The sequence below is a fragment of the Mauremys reevesii genome, linkage group 9, assembly GCF_016161935.1.
Source record: "Mauremys reevesii isolate NIE-2019 linkage group 9, ASM1616193v1, whole genome shotgun sequence".
In the NCBI taxonomy this organism is placed as follows: Eukaryota; Metazoa; Chordata; order Testudines; family Geoemydidae; genus Mauremys; species Mauremys reevesii.
Genome location: NC_052631.1, coordinates 15,115,053 through 15,135,162, shown reverse-complemented (window position 1 = coordinate 15,135,162; position 20,110 = coordinate 15,115,053). Strand labels below are relative to the sequence as shown.

The following is a 20,110-nucleotide window of genomic DNA, read 5'->3' as shown; positions in this document are numbered from 1 at the left end:
GCTACAGTAGCACCCAAGGTGCTTTACAAAGGAGATTACTACTATTATCCCCATTTTACAGATGGGGAAACTGAGGCACAAAGAGGTGACGTGACCTGGCCAAGGTCAAGCAGCAGGCAAGTAGAATAGCTGGGACTATAATCTAGGTCTTCAACGTCACAATCCAATGCCCTATTCACTAGGCTATCCTGACTCTCCCATAGTAAGCTTTCACTTTCAGTTTCTCAGGGCTAAAATGTTTGGGGTGCAACCACCATAGGGCAGTTTAAAAAAATATTTCCATTAGCTACCTTAAACCAATGTTTCTGAACCTTTTCAGGTTGGCCACCCCTTATTCAAAGTCATTTTTTTCACAATCCCCTTACATTTATTGTATTATAAAAGTGAGAGTAAAAAAATGTATCCATGATAACAACGCTCAGCTCATATAATTCACTGGTGTGTATTTTGAGAGGTTGACAAAGAATACTTGACCTTGATGAGGGAGGATATGAGGGGAGCAAGATTTTCTTTGCTTTAGATGATAATAAAAGTTTCAATGCCTCACAACCAGTGCCTTTTGTGACCTCCTACAGGATGGGACCCACCAGTTGAGAAAAAATGACTTAAACAGTGATAGAAACATTTCTACTGCACGACAAAGCTCGTATTCATAACATCTAAATTTGGAGCCTGATTTGAGTGCAGTTGTCAGGGCCGGGTAATGGGCAGTTTGTGGACACAAAGTGAGCTGCTCAATATCAGACCCAAGATCAGAGATCAATTCGGGGCCAGAGCAGATCAAACTGCAAAGTCAGAGTCCATTACCAAACTGAGAGCATGGAACGAGAATCAGGGTGAGGCTGGGCCTGGGTTCTTCACTTGGGGGGGTCAGTAATGGTTAGGGTGACCAGATAGCAATTGTGAAAAAACGGGACGGGGGTGGGGGGTAATAGGCACCTATATAAGAAAAAGTATCAAAAAAATGGGACTGTCCCTTTAAAAACAGGACATCTGGTCACCCTAGTAATGGTCCTAAGCCAAAGTCAGGGTCAGGAGCTGAGCCTAAGTCAAGAGCCAGGATCAAGGTGAGTCACAGCAAGGATTGGTGAGGAAGGTTCTAGGGCAGAAGCCCGCACCAAAGATCTGCTTTGCTCAAACAACTCCCAGAAATGGCTTCCTGGTTTATATAGGGAGTGCCACCCAATCAGGGAATTGCAGAGGGCTGCCATTCATGCCTCTTAGGGTGGGACTTCCTGGAGTCCTTCTTGGTGACAGCCCTGACTGGGTTCCTGGTTGCAACAAGGATGTAGTGCCTGCCAGGAACCCCAGAGACCCTGGTTCTAGACCTCAGGGTTCTTATAGCAATGTTCCTTTAAAATATATTGGTTTTCATTGACTATAGACAACTTAGCAATCCCCTTGTCCCAGTGGAAACTTTATCTTGGGCTGCATTTGTAATAATTTTTTCATCCTGAGTCTGCTTTGTCTTTACACTGCCATGGAGATCCACTGATTGCTGAGGAAGTTTTTTGCATTCGGTACAAGAGCAGAATTAGGTCAACGGCTTGCAAAATGATCATCATTCCAAAAGCAATTTAAAATGAAAAGTCATCACCCAAATGTTTCTGATACGTTCTATTTAGTTATATTTTAGTCACTTAATACATATCTATTTACCAAATACAGTAATCGATAGGGAAGGAAGCAGCCATTAGCAGAAACAGGGACACAAAACTGTCAATTCAAAACCCTTCACAGAAGGAGCAGTCACTGTGTTCACAATTTTATCAATCTAAAGTGGAGAAGTACAGCGATTCGGAATCACGTCAGCCCTTGTACGTCTGAAGCACAAATATTTTGGAAGCTCTTGTTTTATCAGTTAGTTTAGTTAGCGGAACCTTGTACATTTCTTGACCTGTGAATTTAAAAACGATCTCATTTCCTGCATGTCAGGATACAGCCAGATAAATACAAATGACTCACAATAATATCTATGTTATTTTATGAAACTGCACTGGTAGGTTAAAAATGAACTGATCACAAGTGCTTGAAAAGAAAAAAGAAAAGAAGGCAGAAAAAAAAAAAGCACCATTACATTCAGTTTTAGATTTACAGTCTGCGGGACTAATTCTATCTAATTTATACTGGTTTTACATTGAATACATTCATTCACTGCAATGGAGTTACACTCCCAACTAATGCCCTGAATCTGCAAGGGTCTGGATTTTGGTGGGTCTCGGCATGGGTGGCTAGTATGGCAGATGCCCGCCTCGTCCTATTACACACCTAAGATGGCACTGTGCAGCAGGGTCGGTGCAAGGATGTTTCGCGCCCTAGGCGAAACTTCCACCTTGCACCCCTCCCTGCACCCCTGCCCTGAGACACCCCCCCCATGGCAGCTCCCCCCCTCCGCCCTGAGGCACAACCCCCTCCGTGGTAGCTCCCCCCCTCCGCCCTGAGGCGCCCCCCACAGCAGCTCCCCACCCCAGCTCACCCCTGCTCCACGCACGAGCACGAGCACAAGCATCCCGAGCACGCCATTGCTGCTTCACTTCTCCCGCCTACCAGGCTTGTGGCACCAATCAGCTTAGGCGCTGCAAGCCTGGGAGGCGGGAGAAGTGAATCAGCCACGGCATGCTCGGGGAGGAGGCGGGGCAGGGGTGAGCTGGGGCAGGGAATTCCCCTGCATGGTCCCCCCCCCTTACTTGCAGGCGGCCCTTTCCACACTCCTCTGCCCCAGCTCCCTCTGCATAAATGCTGGAGGCAACTGGGGCGGCAAAAGATCCAGCCGCCGTAGTTGCTGCTGAAGAAAATGGCGCCCCCCAAATCCCAGCGCCCTAGGCAACCACCTAGGTTGCCTAAATGGTTGCACCGGCACTGCTGTGCAGGCTCTTGCTTTCTTCGTATCAGAGGTCAGGAGGCACGCTGGGCCAAATTCTCTGCTGGCTTTGAAATGGTGGAACTTCACTGAGGTCAATGGAGCTATGCTAATTTACACCAACACAGGAGCTGGCCCTAAATTGTGAAAAAAAATAAAAATAAAACAAAAGCAGTCGTGTAAACTTTACACTGTAAAGGGTCATACCGACTTTTTTTCCATTTGTCCCAAAACTGCCTCTGCTTGATTTTTAAATAAAATGCACATACTGTGTAATAACCGTACAAAGAGTTATAAAAATGTAGCTGTCTCCTTTTAAGGCAGATAATCACATAATTTGAGTAAAAGGATACATTAAAAAATCAGAGAGGGCAAATCGTGCAGGTTTCGCTTAAGCAAAACTCCCGCTGAAGGCAATGGAACAGAAGAAGGGCTGTAAGATTAGGTCCTAAAACTTGAAGTTAATTTTAAAAATATGCCTGGATCCTAATATGACAAAGGAAATGTAAAGATATATTGATCTTTCTCTGGTGCCAGTCCCCACCAGAACTCTCATCACCTTCGCTGGGGTCATTCCCCAGCAATGCTTCTGGGATAGGTCCCAGGAGTTTACCCAAATTCCTGTTATAGCTTAAGAATCCCTCCCATTTCTAATTGCTCTTACATTTCATCTTGCTGCCCTGGCCACCATGCTTCTGAGGTTTAGTCTACACTAGAAGAGGTTTGCCGGCATAGTTATGCCAGTATAGCTATACTGACAAACCCTCCTAGTGTAGGCACAGCTTCTACCGGCAAAAATATGCTTTTGCTGGTTTACCAGCATCTACACTAGGGCTTTTGCTGGTATAAAAATGTCATTTAAAAAAAAAATCACAGCCCTAATCGACATTATTGTATGGGCAAGTTTTTAGTGTAGACCTGGCCTAAGCTAAAATGTTGCTGGACTCCCTTCCAAGGCTGTCTGTGCTGCTTGCTCAAAGGCCAGAGGGGATGCTGAGTGACAAAAGGCACTTCCTTCCCTTGGGAGTGATCCTGTTGTCATGTCAGCCAATGGCAAGCCTCTTTCACTGAAGACAGGATCAGACCTTTTTTTTTTAAATTATTTATTTATAGTTGGAGATATACCAATCTCCTAGAACTGGAAGGGACCTTGAAAGGTCATTGAGTCCAGCCCCCTGCCTTCACTAGCAGGACCAATTTTTTGCCCCAGATCCCTAAGTGGCCTCCTCAAGGATTGAACTCACAACCCTGGGTTTAGCAGGCCAATGCTCAAACCACTGAGCTAGCCCGCCCCCTTAGGTGTATGTCGACGTTGCAGCTAGGAACTAGACTCCAAACCTGGGTAGACAGACTCATGCTAGCAGGGCTCGAGCTAGCATGCCAAAAATAGCAGCATGAACTTTGTGGCATGGGCTATATCAAGCCTAGGGGGACTTGAGAACCCAATCTTCATCCTGAGCTACAATGTCCACAGCTTAGCTTGAGCCCACTACCGTGAGTCTGTCTGCCGGGTTGGGAGCTTTGCTCCCAGCTGCAGTGTAGACATATCTTAAGTGTGCTGCCTTTGAGCACGCTCAGCATCAGCTGGTTTGGGGAGTACAAGCCCAGAAGCTGAGCCAAAGGCCCGGGATCTCCTGCATAGCAATGGGTGGCTTTTTTGGTACAAATTATTTTAATAATCAAGTGCTTAGATTACGAAATCTTATTTTTCATTTTTTTTTTTACCATGCATCATTTTCTATGCTAAAAAGTAAGTCCAATCCTGCATCTATACAACAGAACATATATTAAAATATCCCGTTATTTTAAAATATATACAGGCATGGTAAGAAGTGACGTTGAATTCTCGTACTGGCACCTGCTTAGGAATAACCACCATAAATCTTCCATCCAAGTTGAATCATGAAACATAAAATCTGAGTCTGGAGGAGATTTTTCCTCTTTTTTTTTTTTTTAAACAATTTAAAAAAAAATAAAAGCCACAAAAACAATTCACACATTTCAGGAACTACTATCACTAAAAACAGCATCACTGCTTACAGTACCGTACATTTGCAAATGATTACGCCATGATTTGCTTTGGGTATTCAAAGTAAAAGTAAAACCGCCAGCGTATTAAGGACTAAAGAGTGTGGTGACTGTTTATGTGCAGAGACCAGGTGTTAAACATCACCCCTGCTGTAGCCTCATAGCATGTGAAAGAAAAGTCTAATTAACAGACATTCACAAAAGACACCAACTTCTGTGTAGGCTGTGAATATGTATGAAGAATGATGTGAGGGCACATATTGCACTGTAAAGGCTACGGAGCAGAATGCTTCCTCTTGTGACTACTCGTAGACCTGTGTACTGTAATGTACCTTGATTCTGCAAGTTGTTCTGCATGTGTGAACCCTGGCCTCGTAGTGTGAAGCTTCACTGAAGTCAGTGGAACTATTAATGGACGTAGGTGTCCATCCATACTGAGCAGCTTGCAGAGTCGAGGCCTAAGAGGGTAAGAGGATTCCAGAATCTTGGCAACATTTGAATGACTCCATTGAAAAACATTGAATTTCAAGATGCATCAATTCCCCAGAGTATGGGGAATGGCACCGTTTTGTCTTGACTTTCTTCTTCTTCTTTTTATTTCTTTCTTTTCCCTCCATCCATAAAGGAAAATAAAATAAAGGTGTTCGGTTAACGTCAAGAGTCTAGCAACCAACAAAATCAGGGAAATTCAAAATGAAGAATGTCTTAACCTATCCTTTCACACGGAGCGGAATTCACTCCTGTGCACAGTCACTGCAATGCCTATACATTACTTTAATTCTATTTAAGCCTTATTTAAAAGGCTGCATAGGTCTTGTGCTAACTCTATGCACAAGGGTGAATCCACCCTCTGTTTTCAGGCAGTGGCAAGATCTTCAAGTAATGAGGTATATTATATGCTGCAAAGCCAATGTATAGTACAAAGGGGATGGATTAAGAATGGTGTTTCAATACTAATCCAAAATTCCTGGGCTGTATGGGTTGACATCAGACCCCTAACATCATCTGAGATGGGCAAATGCCTCATGGTTTGGGTTTTGCATGTCAGTTGCATTGCAGTTTTGGAAAGACAATCTGGGGTACAAACTGGGTCACATTACTTATGAAGCCACAAAGTTTCAATACCACTTCAAAGAGGTGCTGTAAGGATTCAGTAAGGATCATGAGATGCTCGGGTCCTATGGTGATAGGAGCCATATGAGCATCTAGACAGACAGAAGATGATAGGAGCATTATATGCTTCTTTAGGTTTGGTTGTAGATCTGGTGTGAATGAATATGCTGTTCTGGTTTGGGCCTCTTTCAACTATGACTCTGTATTTGTGTGGTTTATTGGTAATATATGGCAGGCTCTAATCATTTCATATGGGCAGTTTTGTTCAAACTAAAAATGGCTAACAGTTTTTAGCGTGAAATTAAAAGCGTTAGGCTAGTGTTAAAAGCAAAAGTATTTTGATGTTTTAGTTTCCTGGCTTTGCAGTGGTTACCTAATAGCATATTTCTCTAGCACAGGAGCTGGCAGGTCAACCTTGTGTCTCATTTTAAACAACAAATAGGATTTTAAATAACAATGCCCAACAAATCTTGAGGGAACCTAGTTATCAGCAGTGCACGACACGAAATCACAGTACCCATAAACACATCTCAGTTTACTTCATAAAAGCTGTGCATGCACTATTGACAGATTAAATAGACCACCGGTTCACCGAGTATAAGGAATGGTTGTGAGTCCTGTCCATATCACTAATTAATTGCATCTATAAAATATGAGCACGAAGTAACACGAAACATAGGAACTAGCTAGGACTTGGGCTGCCCTTGAGGAATGTTAGTGTTTGTTACTTATTAATGTGATGTAGTGTTGGAAAATGACTCTCTGCCTAATTACATTTCTTAAAATATAGAGAGCAATCAGCTTAAATGTAAGATATGCCCAAAACACAGTTGGCACATATCTTTCAAAAGGGGGTCATGATTTTTTTTTATAAACTAATGAATGCATGTTGGAAGCCTGTCAAACGTCTTTTTTTTTTTTTTTAAAGGAAAAATTTACTTATAATCATTAAAAGCAGCAAAGAATCCTGTGGCACCTTATAGACTAACAGACGTTTTGGAGCATGAGCTTTCGTGGGTGAATACCCACTTCGTCGGATGCTTATAATCATTGGAATTTTTTAGCAAAGAGAAAAATAGCAATGAAAGTTCGTAAGCCTTATGTATAAGGAATAGTGAGGGCTTTTACTGGACCACAGATTATGGGCCACATTTGGCCCTTGCTTGGTGAATGGCACTCCCACTGAATCAGTTAACATTCTGCATTCAGAGATGGGAGTCTCAGCTTTTTCACTCTATCCAGATAAGAACTCAGTGTTATGAGTTTCTTATTAATTGTGCCACTCGTATTAGTTAATGGAAAACAAAAAGACTGACCATGCTGACTGAGTTTATCAGTCCTTGGGATGACATGGAATCACATTTCTGCATTGCAGAGACTGTTCAAAACCATGTCTTCCCATTACTGGAGCTGGTTCCAGAGACAAGTTCAGTGCTATCTCCCCACTAGCCTCTGGAGGGTGATCAAACTCAGTATGAACTCTTACTCAACTGTTACTGGGTTCTTGCTCCTTATAGGTGAAACAGTGGAAAAGAAAGCAGGGGAAAGCTCTAAGTACCGTATTTAATGCAGTGTACACCCACAGCACAGTGATCCAAACAGAGGACCCAGCTTTGCCAACCTAGCTTTTGAGATCCTTGTCTCCCTAATACATAGCAGCAGGCTTTCCTTTAGCTAGAAAAATGTAGGGATAAAAAGCTGATTCTCCCTTGGGGAAAAAATTATAGTTTAGATAGTAAGAAAAAGGGTTGCTGAGCTCAAACAAGTTCTGCAAACCCTGAAAAAAACAGAATTCAAGAGATTCCCATCACCTCAATCTCCATTAGGGATTGCCCCTCATGGAGATCTACAGGGTGCCATGCTGAGCATGAGGAATGTTGATTGCTGTAGCTGTAGTGAAAAAACCAATGTTTCCCCTGGGGCCAGGAGAAGAGACAGCACCACTGATTCTGACATAAGAGTGTTAGTCCTTTGCCATATATGCAATGTAACATCTAAGCTCGCTAGGCAATGATCACAGGAACACCTGAGTTGGCCTCAGGCCACATTTCCCAACCATTATGGAGATGGAAGCAGTGAGGGAATACTTGAGGGGATACAAAACAGAGATGAGGAAGAGGGTAAATCCAGCTAGGTAATAACCTGCGAGCATACAAAGATTTAGAAAGCACAAACGGCCTACAACTCCTGGGTATCACAATCACTGTACATGTATGATCATGCTGGCAGTAGTAATATACATTATGATTTGTCTCCCTTCATAGGAGTGGCCTGCATCTTTAAGGTGCTTAGAATATGTTTGTAAAGAAGTATTGTCCTTTTCAATTAATAGAACTTGTCAATGATCATAAGTGCCAAATTTTCTTTCCCGCCCCATAACAGTGTCATTTTGTCTGAAGCTGTTCCACCAAAATCCTTAAGAAAGGCACATTAGATTGATGGAGACCTTTTCGGTGGCTACCTTGGCAATACAAAGCTTCCTGAAATCATCAGGTATGCAAACTGTCTCCAAGGAACCAGACTTTAAATTCTGATGCAGTCTGAATCACCCTAAGTCCAAACTTCCATGGGTACCATGGATTCTTTTGTTCCAACAGAAGGCAGCAAGTTTTCTTCATGCAGGAAACGAAAGGGGAATTGCACTAGAAATCCGTGAATCTTCTTTAATTCTTCTGCTGCTTTTGCAGCATCTTGGGTTACCAATTTTGACTTGGCGATGAAGTCACGCAGCTGGGCTAAATTTGTCACCTCATCACTGGGAAGGCATCGGAACACCTGATTTGAAATGGAAAGAGGAGGTGGCACATAAGCATACAGGAAAATATCCCGACATGCATTCCACAGTGGAAACTGACGCTACTGTAAACACCTTCATATATTTTTAAGTGAATTGGCTAATGGAGCCTGGGGAGCTTAACAACTTGTACACACGCCTTTATGAGAAAATCTGGACAGCAATCGCAAAAGATTGGAGTTTGCAAATTAGGATTCCGGAGACTTTTCCTGATCCCTACAGGAGATTATCCAAAATTAGCAATAGCCAGTTTGCTTTATCAGTGAGCCTTGCTTTGCATACGGGCAAATAGATGATTCTTTCCTACAGGACACATGCTGATGTAAATCAAGAGCTCCAGAAATTGGAACTACAATACTCTGTAAAATCAGTGTAGAAATGTGAGGACAATCAGAGTTGCTACCTTGCTTGTCTGCCAACAGTATTTAAGGGTCCAAAAAGTTATGCCATTGGCAAAAAGAAAACCCTTCATCTGATGTGGCCTTTTGCTGCTCATAGCTTGTATAATTTCAGTATTTAAAACATCTTGATGAGATCTAGAGATTGAATCCTCCTGGCCCACAGTCCCTCTCCCACAAAACCAAAATATTGCTTCTCTCCTTTACATCCATCAACAGTGAGCCTGTTGGAAGCAAAGAGAGAAAACGGCCAGGTACTTCACCTTATCAAAAATAGTGGCATTGCGGGCAGCTGTTGCAACCCACACCTCCTTGAAGAATCTGTCAGAGACTGGATCCTGAAGATCATCACTGAGGTCTGCTGAACAACCAAGAACAACCCTGAAAATGGGGGGAGAAGAACTGATGTCACTGGAAGGTAACACAGAACCCTCCAGAGAATTTTCATGAACAGGAATGGAATGTGATCCTTGTAATCAGCTTCTTTCTTCTGGAGGAAGACAAAGCCAGCAGGTAACAAAACCAGTCGTGCAGTTATTGAGTTAAGTGACTCTAGCAAACCATCCAAAACCGAAAACTCATAAAGGACCCATGTTGTTATTTTTTTTATTATTATTCTTTGCATTGCAGCCCCATTGTGCTCAGCATTGCAAAAACATATACTAAAAAGATGGAGATATTGTTTATCAGAGAGTGAGAAACCTTCTGCAAAATCAACAGCAGGTTTTCCAGAAGGTAATAATGGAAGGGGACTGAAGTCATCAGTTCAGAATACTAGTCAGTCCCACCAATGGGAGCCGAGAATGTACATCTCCCAAGAGAGGTTCAGCATCTTGCAAAATCAGGCTGTCAGTAGCGGAGCTGTGTGTTCGCAGTCCCCTGCTCTAACCACTAGGCACACGCCTTCTTCAATGTGAAAAAAAACAAAACAACAACCCAACAACTCAATCCTGAAGAAGAAAGAAAAGGGTTCCCTTAGATAATGTCCTTGATACTTAATAGATGGTGCTGCGCGCACTGAGACTTCCTTGTCTGCCACTATTTCCTACACAGAATAGTCTGTCAGCCTTAGCGCTGCCTTATCTTCTCCTCCTTTATGTTTAAAAACCATCCAGATGGAAAATGGGGGGGGAAAGTGTTTTAATGAGAAAATAGCTGCGCTGCTGGCCAGATGGCTTCTCTGACTGAACAAATTCCCTAGTACAAAAAAGAAGACACCACCCCCTAAAACTGATACAGTGCAGTGGCAGTATTTGTTCCTTAGCAAAGTTCCATTGTCTTCTGTGCACGTTCCTCCTACTGAAGGGGTCAAGGAAAAATTTAACAAAAACAGACGCCCAAGATTTGTAATCCAAATAGTCATGGGGAGGGAGGGGGGAGGAAGGAATGGGACACTGCATGGGAAATCTAGGCAACCACAAAACTCTCTGGGCTAAACTCAGTCCATGTGTAAGTGGGTGAAGGTTCATTGATTTTACAGGAGTTAAACCCACTCATATCTTTAATCCTGTGCATATCCTTTATGGACAACTACACAGATGTTCCCTTTTCAAAATCAATGAGGAATGCAATCCCTGCAAGCAGGGGTGGCTCTAGGAGTTTCGCCGCCCCAAGCATGGCGGCACGCTGCGGGGGGCGCTCTGGCGGTCATCGGTGGACCTCGCGTGCCTGCGGAGGGTCCGCTGGTCCCGCGGCTCCAGTGGAGCATCCGCAGGCATGCCTGAGGGAGGTCCACCGGAGCCGCGGGACCAGCGGACCCTCCGCAGGCACGCCTGCGGGAGGTCCACCGGAGCAGTGGGACCAGCGGACCCTCCACAGGCATACCTGCGGGAGGTCCACCGGAGCCGCCTGCCGCCCTCCCGGCGACAGGCAGAGCGCCCCCCGCGGCATGCCGCCCCAAGCACGCGCTTGGCGCTAGGGTCTGGAGCCGGCACTGCCTGCAAGGCAGCAGGACTGCATCTTCCTGCACAAATACAAAATACTAATTACCACAACCTGCTGGGAAAAGACCTCAGTGGGTAAGATCTTCCTGGCACCCAAGAATTTAGCATGAGATTTCCATGCACCGTAATTAGTTTCTAGAACTCATACCTAAAACACCGGAGGCGGAGTGACTGAGCAAATCGTCCGGCTTTGTAGTCCTTTCCATCCATCACTGAAGGGACGGTTTCGGTGTCTTCCACAATGATAGCCATTTCACTGTCGCGTTTTCCCAGCATGCTGCGGTCATTGATGTTAGCAGAGCCTTTCAAGGGAAACAAAAACTGTAACACCATAAACAATACATACCGATTCCCCAAGGAATGCGACCACCACAAAGGTGATAGGCCTGTTTACCACCAGCGGGACGCGGACCCAGATCCTCAAAGCTATGGGAGTTAGGCACCAAATAACTTTAAGAACTGGGTCTTGCCAGCTTCTCCTTTGCAGGGCCCCAGCATTCACAGTATGCCCTGAGACTAGGTAGAAAGACACACCACTCTTGTGTGTAAAGGAGAGTTTCAATGAGTAGCTCACCTCAAACCTCACACTCTTCTGTGTATATCCTACCACCATCACTTTAGTGTCAACCACCCTCTACCATCCCACTGTGTGGTTCCTTGCCTGTGCATACGACAAGTTCAGCTGCCTGGATTTAGCTGACCTGAACTCAGTTGTCCTCAGTCTCTTCCAATGGAAGTGATAAAACACTACGGGAGTTCATAGGTTAAAAATCTCCTCCTTTGTCAGTAGGTGGTAGAGAGCAGGCTAAATTACCTTTGCCACTTGTTGGAACTGGAGAAGATCAATGTAAATGCCATGTGAACATTATCGTTAGCAAAACAATTTAGGTTGCTAAGGATGGAGAGTCTCGAGATGAAGATTTGTTAGAGCAGACCCTCCATCAGAGCTACTTCTGATTTAAAGAGCCACAAAAGAGCCAAGATCAGTATGTGGGGGGAAAAATCTCCACATTCTCCATAAACTCCAGGGCATGAAAGAAGGTTAAACAATTTTGAATCCAACACAAAAGGTTTCAAAGCTTAATTTCTCAGTAGCCTCCAGCTATTTTTGCAGACCGATACCATGGCATGCCATGGGAAGGGTCAGAGTTTAATGTGGTCTTTATTTAATATGTTTAATGACACAAGCTGGCTTCTTTGTTTGAAGTCATTCTATGGATTTTCTTTGCTGCATTTATTTCATAAGAAAGGACATTTTTTTACTTGGATTTGTGCCCTAAGCCCAGGCAGAATCAGTGTTAAAGTAAATTGCACAGCAGAGCCCACTTACGCAGCATTAGCGTTTCTTCTAAAATAAACAGAAAAAGAAAACACCTTCAGGGAATTTTTGCGGGGAGTGGGGTTAAGAAAGAAGGAAATAATTTCTGAGTCATACTGCACTGAGGGAGGTGGAGGACTCCAGTTTCTAGCAACTAGTAAGGCTTCCAAAACTCCCAGGGGCCAAATTTTCATTTCTATGTATGGTGAGCCATGTGTGCCAGCTCCCAAGTATTGCCAATACAATGAAAATATACCCTCCGGGGGCGTAGGGGCCATTCTAACCAACGGGGACATTTGTTCTTTTTCTATTCTTTGCTGTGCTGTTGAGGTAGCATTGAAACATATTGTACAAAATGTAAAGAGCCAAAATATCAGACAATTCTTTCAGAATATATGCACACGTCCTAATATATCATTATAACTTTTCCCCTCTCTTTAAAAATGTTTTGAGTGCAGTTATGGCAGTTTAAAGGTGCCAGAGTGACAGAGAATACGCTTATTTGGCCATATAACAAGAATGGAGATGGGTAGTAGAAACTTCTCCCCGGTACTCGGCTACTGTGCTTCATTCTGTTCTCCAGAGATCATCTCCAAGACTGGCAGGTTCTCTATGGCCATCCAGTGTTTAGTCACTCTTTGCAGGTGCCAATTAGTTCAGATTCTGATTGTGGTCTTTATGGTGGGGACACACACATGCTAAGAACTGGGCTCAGAGAACCAGCTCATTCAACACAGATCAGCTAACTGCCCATGCAGCCAAGAATCATTCTAATGCCTTAGCTATTTCCAACGGGTGTTTGCATCAGGATCCTGTTACAGTCAGGGAGAAACTGGCAACTATCCCTAAGCAAGCCTCTGACTTTGTGCGCCCATTCCTGCATCTCCCACTGACTGGGCATCCAAAAGTGAGTGCATAATCACGCTGCACATATAAAACGGACAATGCACTTAGGCACTTTGCTTAGTTGCCCGCCTAATGCTTGCAGAAAAACTTAACTCCAAAGGAGCTTAACCTGTTCTGCACAGAGATCAGGAAAAAAAAAACATGGCACAGAAAAGCAGGCAAGAGTTTGTTCTAGAGGAAGGCGCAGCAAGAGACTACAATAGCTGGGATTTAGCAAATTAACATATACCCACAAAACACTCCAGGCAAAGCAAAAACCCTGCAACAAGCGGGTTCCTACATAAAGAAACCCAGATCCTTTAGTAATCCCAGTGACCGAATATACTGACTACTGCTTTATCAGGAGTTGCTAGTGAGAAGGGGAAAAATAAAGTCAACCCCCTTAAAATACTCACACTCCTCCACAATGCAGCTGAACTAAGAATTTATTCCCATGTGCTTCAATCACTCAGGGCTTCAGTCACATGGAATTCTTTTCTTTTGGGGGACGGGAAGGAATTACCAAATTAATTGATGTTTAAATCAATTAATCAGCAGGAAATTTAAGGTAGGACAAATTTGTGCCTCACTGGCTTGTAAACATCTGTGTCACTGCTCTCCTACTGCAGCTGCAGAATCAGGGCCTTGCTTTTCCCACTAGAATGTTGGCACTTCGGTAGGAATGTGTCAGGTGCATGGGGCAGCACTGGAGGATGTATTTAGCTCCACAGCTGGTACATTGAGCCTAAGCCTCTTCGGGGTATGTCTACACTGCAAAAAGACCTGCGGCAGCGAGTCTCAGAGCCCGGGTCAACTGACTTGGGCTCACACTACAAGGCTAAAAATAGCCGTGTATACATTCTTGGAGCCCAAGCTCTGAAACCCAGCCAGGGGGTTGGTGTCAGAGCCCTGGCTCCAGTCCCAGCCTGAACATTTACGTTGCTATATTTAGCCCCAGAGTGAGAACCCCCTCAAACATAAATCAGTTGACGTGGGCTTTGAGATTTGCTGCCATGGGTCTTTTTTTTTTTTTTTGGCAGGGTAGACATACCCTTGGATGTCAGCAAAACATACAGCTAGCACATCACCATGCCTGCCTGCATTTAGGTGGATGCACCACAGAATTAGACCTGTGTGTATGATCATCAATAGTAAAACTATTGTGGCTGTTCTTCATAGGGAACATGAGAAGACTATCAAAAGGACAACTACATAGCAAACACCCCCACCCCCAATCCAAACTTCAACCTATCTAAGGCTGTATGCTATCAGGATTGTCTCTGAGGAGGAGGACAGTATTGTTCTGCTTCTTACAAGACCTATTATGATGCTCATGGGCAAAGCCTTCATACTGCTATAACAGGCTGAAAAGGGCTTTCTTAAAGAAACAGGAGTAACTCTGGGTCAAATTCTTCTCTTGTATTCTGTGGTATAAATCAGAGCTGAATTTGGCCTTACGTTGTTATTTTATGGCCTTATAATAAATATACAACAGAGAGACAGATGAACAGCATCTATGACTTGTTATAACATATTTTCCCAATGGTCACATGTTCCCCAAGCCTTCCAAATTTCACAGCACATTCTGTTCTTTAAGGAACAGATGACAACTCTTGCAATTTAGTGGCTAAAGCTGAGTTTGATGAAAACAAATGGACAGAATTCCCTGTGGTGGGACAAGTTTAACCACCAGGGGGAATTTCAAAGCCACATTTCTTTATCAATTAATCAATACACTTTAGAAGCCTTCCTCCATCTCGCTTCCCCCATTAACTCGTAATTACTTTACATTTAAATTCAATATATCACACAGGGAATGGGTTAGCAGGTAAAATGGAAGAGAGCACAGCAAGTAGTGATAGCCATGTGCACTTTGTACGGGGCAGAGAAATCTAACAGGATTTTTCAGTCAGGGTAGTCAAATGGTACAAATTTCCCCTGCAACTGTTTTACTCACCAATGATGACAGTGTTGTCATCAGCTATAAGCAATTTGCTGTGAACATAGATGAGTTCAGTGACGAGATTTCCGTCCAGCTCAGCGTAGGTTCGAAGCCCACAGAACGATATGTAGTTTATCCACTGATCTCCAACTGAGGATTAAAAGGGACAATGAGGTGGTTGCTTTCTCTGACTGAGCTGTGGGGAAGAGGTTGTAACCATTTTTTGGTCTGCACATGCTATGGAAACCATTTTCTATTTTAAATGACCTACAGTTCAGATTTAGACAAAGATACATGAATCAAGGGTGTATTATATGGCATGTGTATTTATGAAACATGTTTTTCGTGGTGCTCTGATTTCCATCCAAGCAAATTTAAGGATGCAGGCTGACCCCAGGAAAGCAATTATGATAACAGTGTTATAATTAAATAGTTTTATCTCTGTGTGGTCATTGGGTGCCAAGCAACAGTGTAACAAAAAACCATCTCTAAAACAACCCAAGGTTATATGACCCAATAAACAAAATCTCAAATTGGTGAAGAATCATACATAAGAATTCCCCACCCAACAATCTATAAAATACACACTTCTATTGTCCTCACTCCATCTTTGTGCTGCATAACCCAGTCTTAGAAATCAACTTGACCACAACGTCAAGCTAAACAGAAATAAACTTTGGGAGTCTTGACCACGAGGATGCCACTGATTGGATCTTACTGCTTGATTATATTTCGTCAGATACACGGATGTTTTTGGCTTGTGTGTTTTCCTTATTTTGAAGATGTTTGATATTTGACATAATTGCAGTATTTTGTGTTATTGAAGTTTATATAACTGATGACTGGATGAGCTCATTTATGCTTTATAGCTAATCAATCAAAGTTTAGGGTCCTCAAGACCTAATGATGAACATTACACAGAGAGGGAAACAAAGCACTTACTCTCTGCTTTCAACTGTCCCAGGATAGAATTATCTCCTCTGCACATGGTCCTGGAAAGAATTAAGGTGGCAGTTACAAATACAAGCGATCTGAAGCAACGACGTACAATTAAGTATGTGAAGTTAGCGATAATCCTAATGTGCTAATCTCAAACACAAGACACATTTTAAGTACCATATAAAGAGAAGAGCTGTGACATTCTCAGAATACATTTTTCCTAAACAAATGTCAACATGGGTGTAGAACCCAGAAGGCATAGAAGTTCGTATAAACCACTGGTCGGTCACCTTATGCTGGGGAAGATATTGTAGTCTACATGGAGTTAAAAATCCACATCTGGCCTGGGCCAGCCAAATCGGGCTCACAGGGCTGAAAAATCTCTGTGTAGACATAACCTAAGTATGATTCTGCTGGTCACTGGACTCTCAATGTTGGTCCCTTGGTCTCACCACCCCTGTGGTAGAATGGCTCCCTTATAAAACCATGCTGCCTTCAGCTGTCCCTCCCCCAGAAAGCAGTCAGAGCAGTGTCACTTCCTTCCCCTTTCAGAGCCTCCCCCTGCCATCACCCTTGTGCTGGGATTGCTTCTCTCTTCTGAACAAGGAGAGAGGAGCCTGGGGTCCCAAGGACCAGAAGGGATCGCTGAGCAGTCTGAGCATCAGCTTTGAAAAAGACTATGGGGGAGATTTTAAAAGGCATAATTGGTAGCTATGTGCCTAATCTGCAATGACTTTCATTAGGATTTAAGGCCTAACTGCCATTTGTGCCTTTGAAAATGTCTCTCTTCCCCGACCCCACTCTACCACCAGGCTCTGTGGAGCACGAGATTACAAAACTTTGAGGCCTGCCTGAACCTTTGCAATCCTTGCAAAATGATATATTTAGCACCGTGAAATTTATTGGGTGTGGGTCTTTCAGATGGGGCCTCCTGTGCTCTGTTTGAACATTAAATATCAGTATTTATGCACGTATTTCCAGGGTATAATATAGGTGCCCGTGTTTGAAAATGTAGTCAGTTATTCCTCTCAGGCTGATCTCAGAATCTGTGTGAGATACCTGCAAGAAATTCAAGCTCTGCTGATGAAACCTAACTAGGGCCTCGACAAAAGCCATACGGCTGACAAAACCATAAAGCTCTGAGCTCCCTCTGAACTTTGGAATAAGACAGATATGACAAAAACTAAAACAAGTTAAGAACTATTCCAGATTCAATGTGGCTGGGCAGCAGGGCAGTCAAATAAAGCACTCTTCTCTGGGCTGGATTGTCATCTTTAATGATGGTGGAGCTCAAAGAAAGATAGAGTTGTGGTGCTAATATTTGTTGTTGAACAAATAAAGCCATGTTAATTTCAGCTCTGTTGAAACCACGGGGAAAATTGATACTAAAATACTGTCAGGCTTCTAAAAAAATATCAAAATCACACGGATAAACTAGAAAAAACATAGTGATATGTACTAAATTGTAGTAAATGTAGTAAATTCTTAAAAGAAGGGTAGAAATTTCAAGTATGAGTAAAGTAAGTCCAGCTCTATGTGCTTGTAGAAAACAAACTTATTTTGGAGCCTTATGGAGCATCCAGAAAGCGGGCTAGACAATGAGCTCAGCAAGGATTTTATTAGCTAGTCTCTAAATCCAAGGTCACTATTGTAAACAACAACAATAATATAAAATACTGTTGGCGTGTAATGTAAAAACTGTATCACAGATAAACAGTTCATTTTCTTTCCAACATGCTGTATGTATGTATGTATGTATGTACAGTGCCTAGCACAATATGGCCTTGATTCTGACTGGAGCCTGTGGTCACTACCACCGTACAAATCATCACTACCAACCCCACATCAACAAAACCATGGAGATCACTATAAAGATCTCAGAGTACCATGTCCTTTTTTGGCCTGTGCACAGTACCTGTAGTTGAAGTGCATTATGGCTTGCAGTGCATTCCCACCTCCAGTTGAAATATCTCCTTCAAATCCAGGCAACAGTGGGATCACCACATACACTCGGTATCGTTTGTTGTCCCTAAAATAAATAATCCAATAATCCTTTGCGACATTTTCCTGCAATTTCAACTTCTTTTCACCAGTCCTGCAACCAGTCCTTATTCACTGGCTCTCATTCCATTGACTTACTCCTATGGTTTCTGTAGTAGGCTTCTACTTCAATTTTAAGGGAGTGTGAATCAAATGTATTTTTGGTTCAGGTTTTCCACAGTTGTGGTCAGTGCTACAGCATTTATTTAAATGCACATGCACAGAAGGTGTAATTTACCAAGAACTGAAAACAACAATAACAGGTGTAGAATAAAAAGAAAGGTTGGAACATGTTTATTTAAGTGTAAGAGGTATGGTATGCATCACAGAGATGCAAGGGTGAGGTAATTTTCTTGATTGTTGTGTCTAGCTTTATGAAAATAAGTGCATTTGAGAACCTCAGTTTAAACAGACAGCATCTTATTGAACATGGCTAGCAGCATAATTTATTATTGTAAAGTCAATACAAGCATGAAAACAAAATTAAATCCACAGTTTTCCTCCTCTCCCAACCTTGTCCTGTTTCCAAGCTGCAGATCACACTGGGAGAGGAGATAGATAGAAAACTCAGTGCACTGCCAGCTTTTGATGAATGGGCCTTTCCAGAATATTTAGAAAGGGCAAACATTTGGCCTCATACATCACAAGGGTTCAGTTTTCAAGTATCCTTAATTGTGATCTGATCCTGGATTACCTCTGACTTGCTAAATCCACCCATTTTTGCTATTTCTTTGTTGATAGTTAGATGCTTATCTTGAGGGCCAGCCAATTTCCGCTGTGGCTTAATTCTAGAGATGCCTTTCAGCCTGAGTAATCCAAAATAACAGTAGGGTGCCAAACAACGGCAATTTCACTAATTAAAATTCAAATGCTCCCTGGCTTTAGATGCTGTTTTTACCACCATGAAAATAATGGGGCGGAATTTCTGATTGCCTAAATTATCAAAGCCCAAATTGTTTTGTTACTGTATTCTACATGTGAAAAGAGTCTTATTTAATTTACTCATCACTAGGTGGCAATGTATGGATAAAGCCATTTTAAAAAACAGTATCTAGGTGGACCAGTTTACATTTTTGCTAAGACCATTTTTTCCTGGTAAATCCTTAATTAGCTTGCACCTTCAGATGAGAGACCAGAATAATGGCCAGGAGATCAAAACCGGTTCTCATGTGACTACTAGTACATGTATCAGCGGAGGAATTTCTACTGTTAATGGAACAGCTACCATGGTGGCCCTGAAATTATTGCCAGTTGCTTTGGACTATCAGTAGGATTACTCGTGCTTAAAGCTAAGCATATGCTTAAGCACTTCATGGTTTAATGTGTCATTTGTAATCTCAGTATTTGAATAATACAGTGTATCCTTTAGTAAGTAGAAGGAAGTACAAAGGGAATACAGTACTGAAGGAATCTATTTATCCTAGCTTAAGCTGTCAAATGTTTATAGATAAAATTTTAATTAAATGTTATTTTTAAAGCAAACTTTAGAAATGATTAAAATGTCTCATGTGCACATTATAGAAGAGATGTAAATTGCAAAGATTTGGAAATTAAGGATATAATTATTGATATTGATGAAAATATACTGTATTGGGAGAAAAAATTACCTATAATCAGCTAGTTCTTACACAAAACCCAGTTTGCTTATCTAAACACACAATAAAACCTACTAAAATATGCCAATGAAACAGAGGAGACAAGGAGAAGAGGAACATTATGAATGTTGAAAATGTTTTTGTCTACAGAAAAGAGAAATATGATACTTGACTGAGAACACTCCACCAAGATCTTCCATTTAGGATTAAATATCTGTGTGCCAGCTGGCGTTTTTCCCCTTCTCTATGGAAGTT

General features: G+C 42.5%; 1 protein-coding gene across 5 annotated transcripts in view; it reads right to left on the bottom strand.

Annotated features, from left to right (window-relative positions):
- Positions 1–2,672: 2,672 nt before the first annotated feature.
- The window catches only part of PLD1 (phospholipase D1), a 142,022-nt gene continuing 124,584 nt past the window's right edge, over positions 2,673–20,110 (bottom strand). For 4 of the 5 annotated variants that reach the window (XM_039490032.1, XM_039490034.1, XM_039490030.1 and 1 more), the window contains 6 exons: positions 18,136–18,249; positions 16,224–16,273; positions 15,297–15,431; positions 11,285–11,438; positions 9,457–9,574; positions 8,552–8,776 (listed from right to left, as the gene is read on the bottom strand). In XM_039490032.1, the coding sequence (XP_039345966.1) occupies positions 8,552–8,776; positions 9,457–9,574; positions 11,285–11,438; positions 15,297–15,431; positions 16,224–16,273; positions 18,136–18,249 (796 nt within the window). Of the gene's footprint in view, positions 8,777–9,456; positions 9,575–11,284; positions 11,439–15,296; positions 15,432–16,223; positions 16,274–18,135; positions 18,250–20,110 lie in introns of all 5 variants that reach the window. The other variant, XM_039490031.1, reaches the window with a different exon arrangement.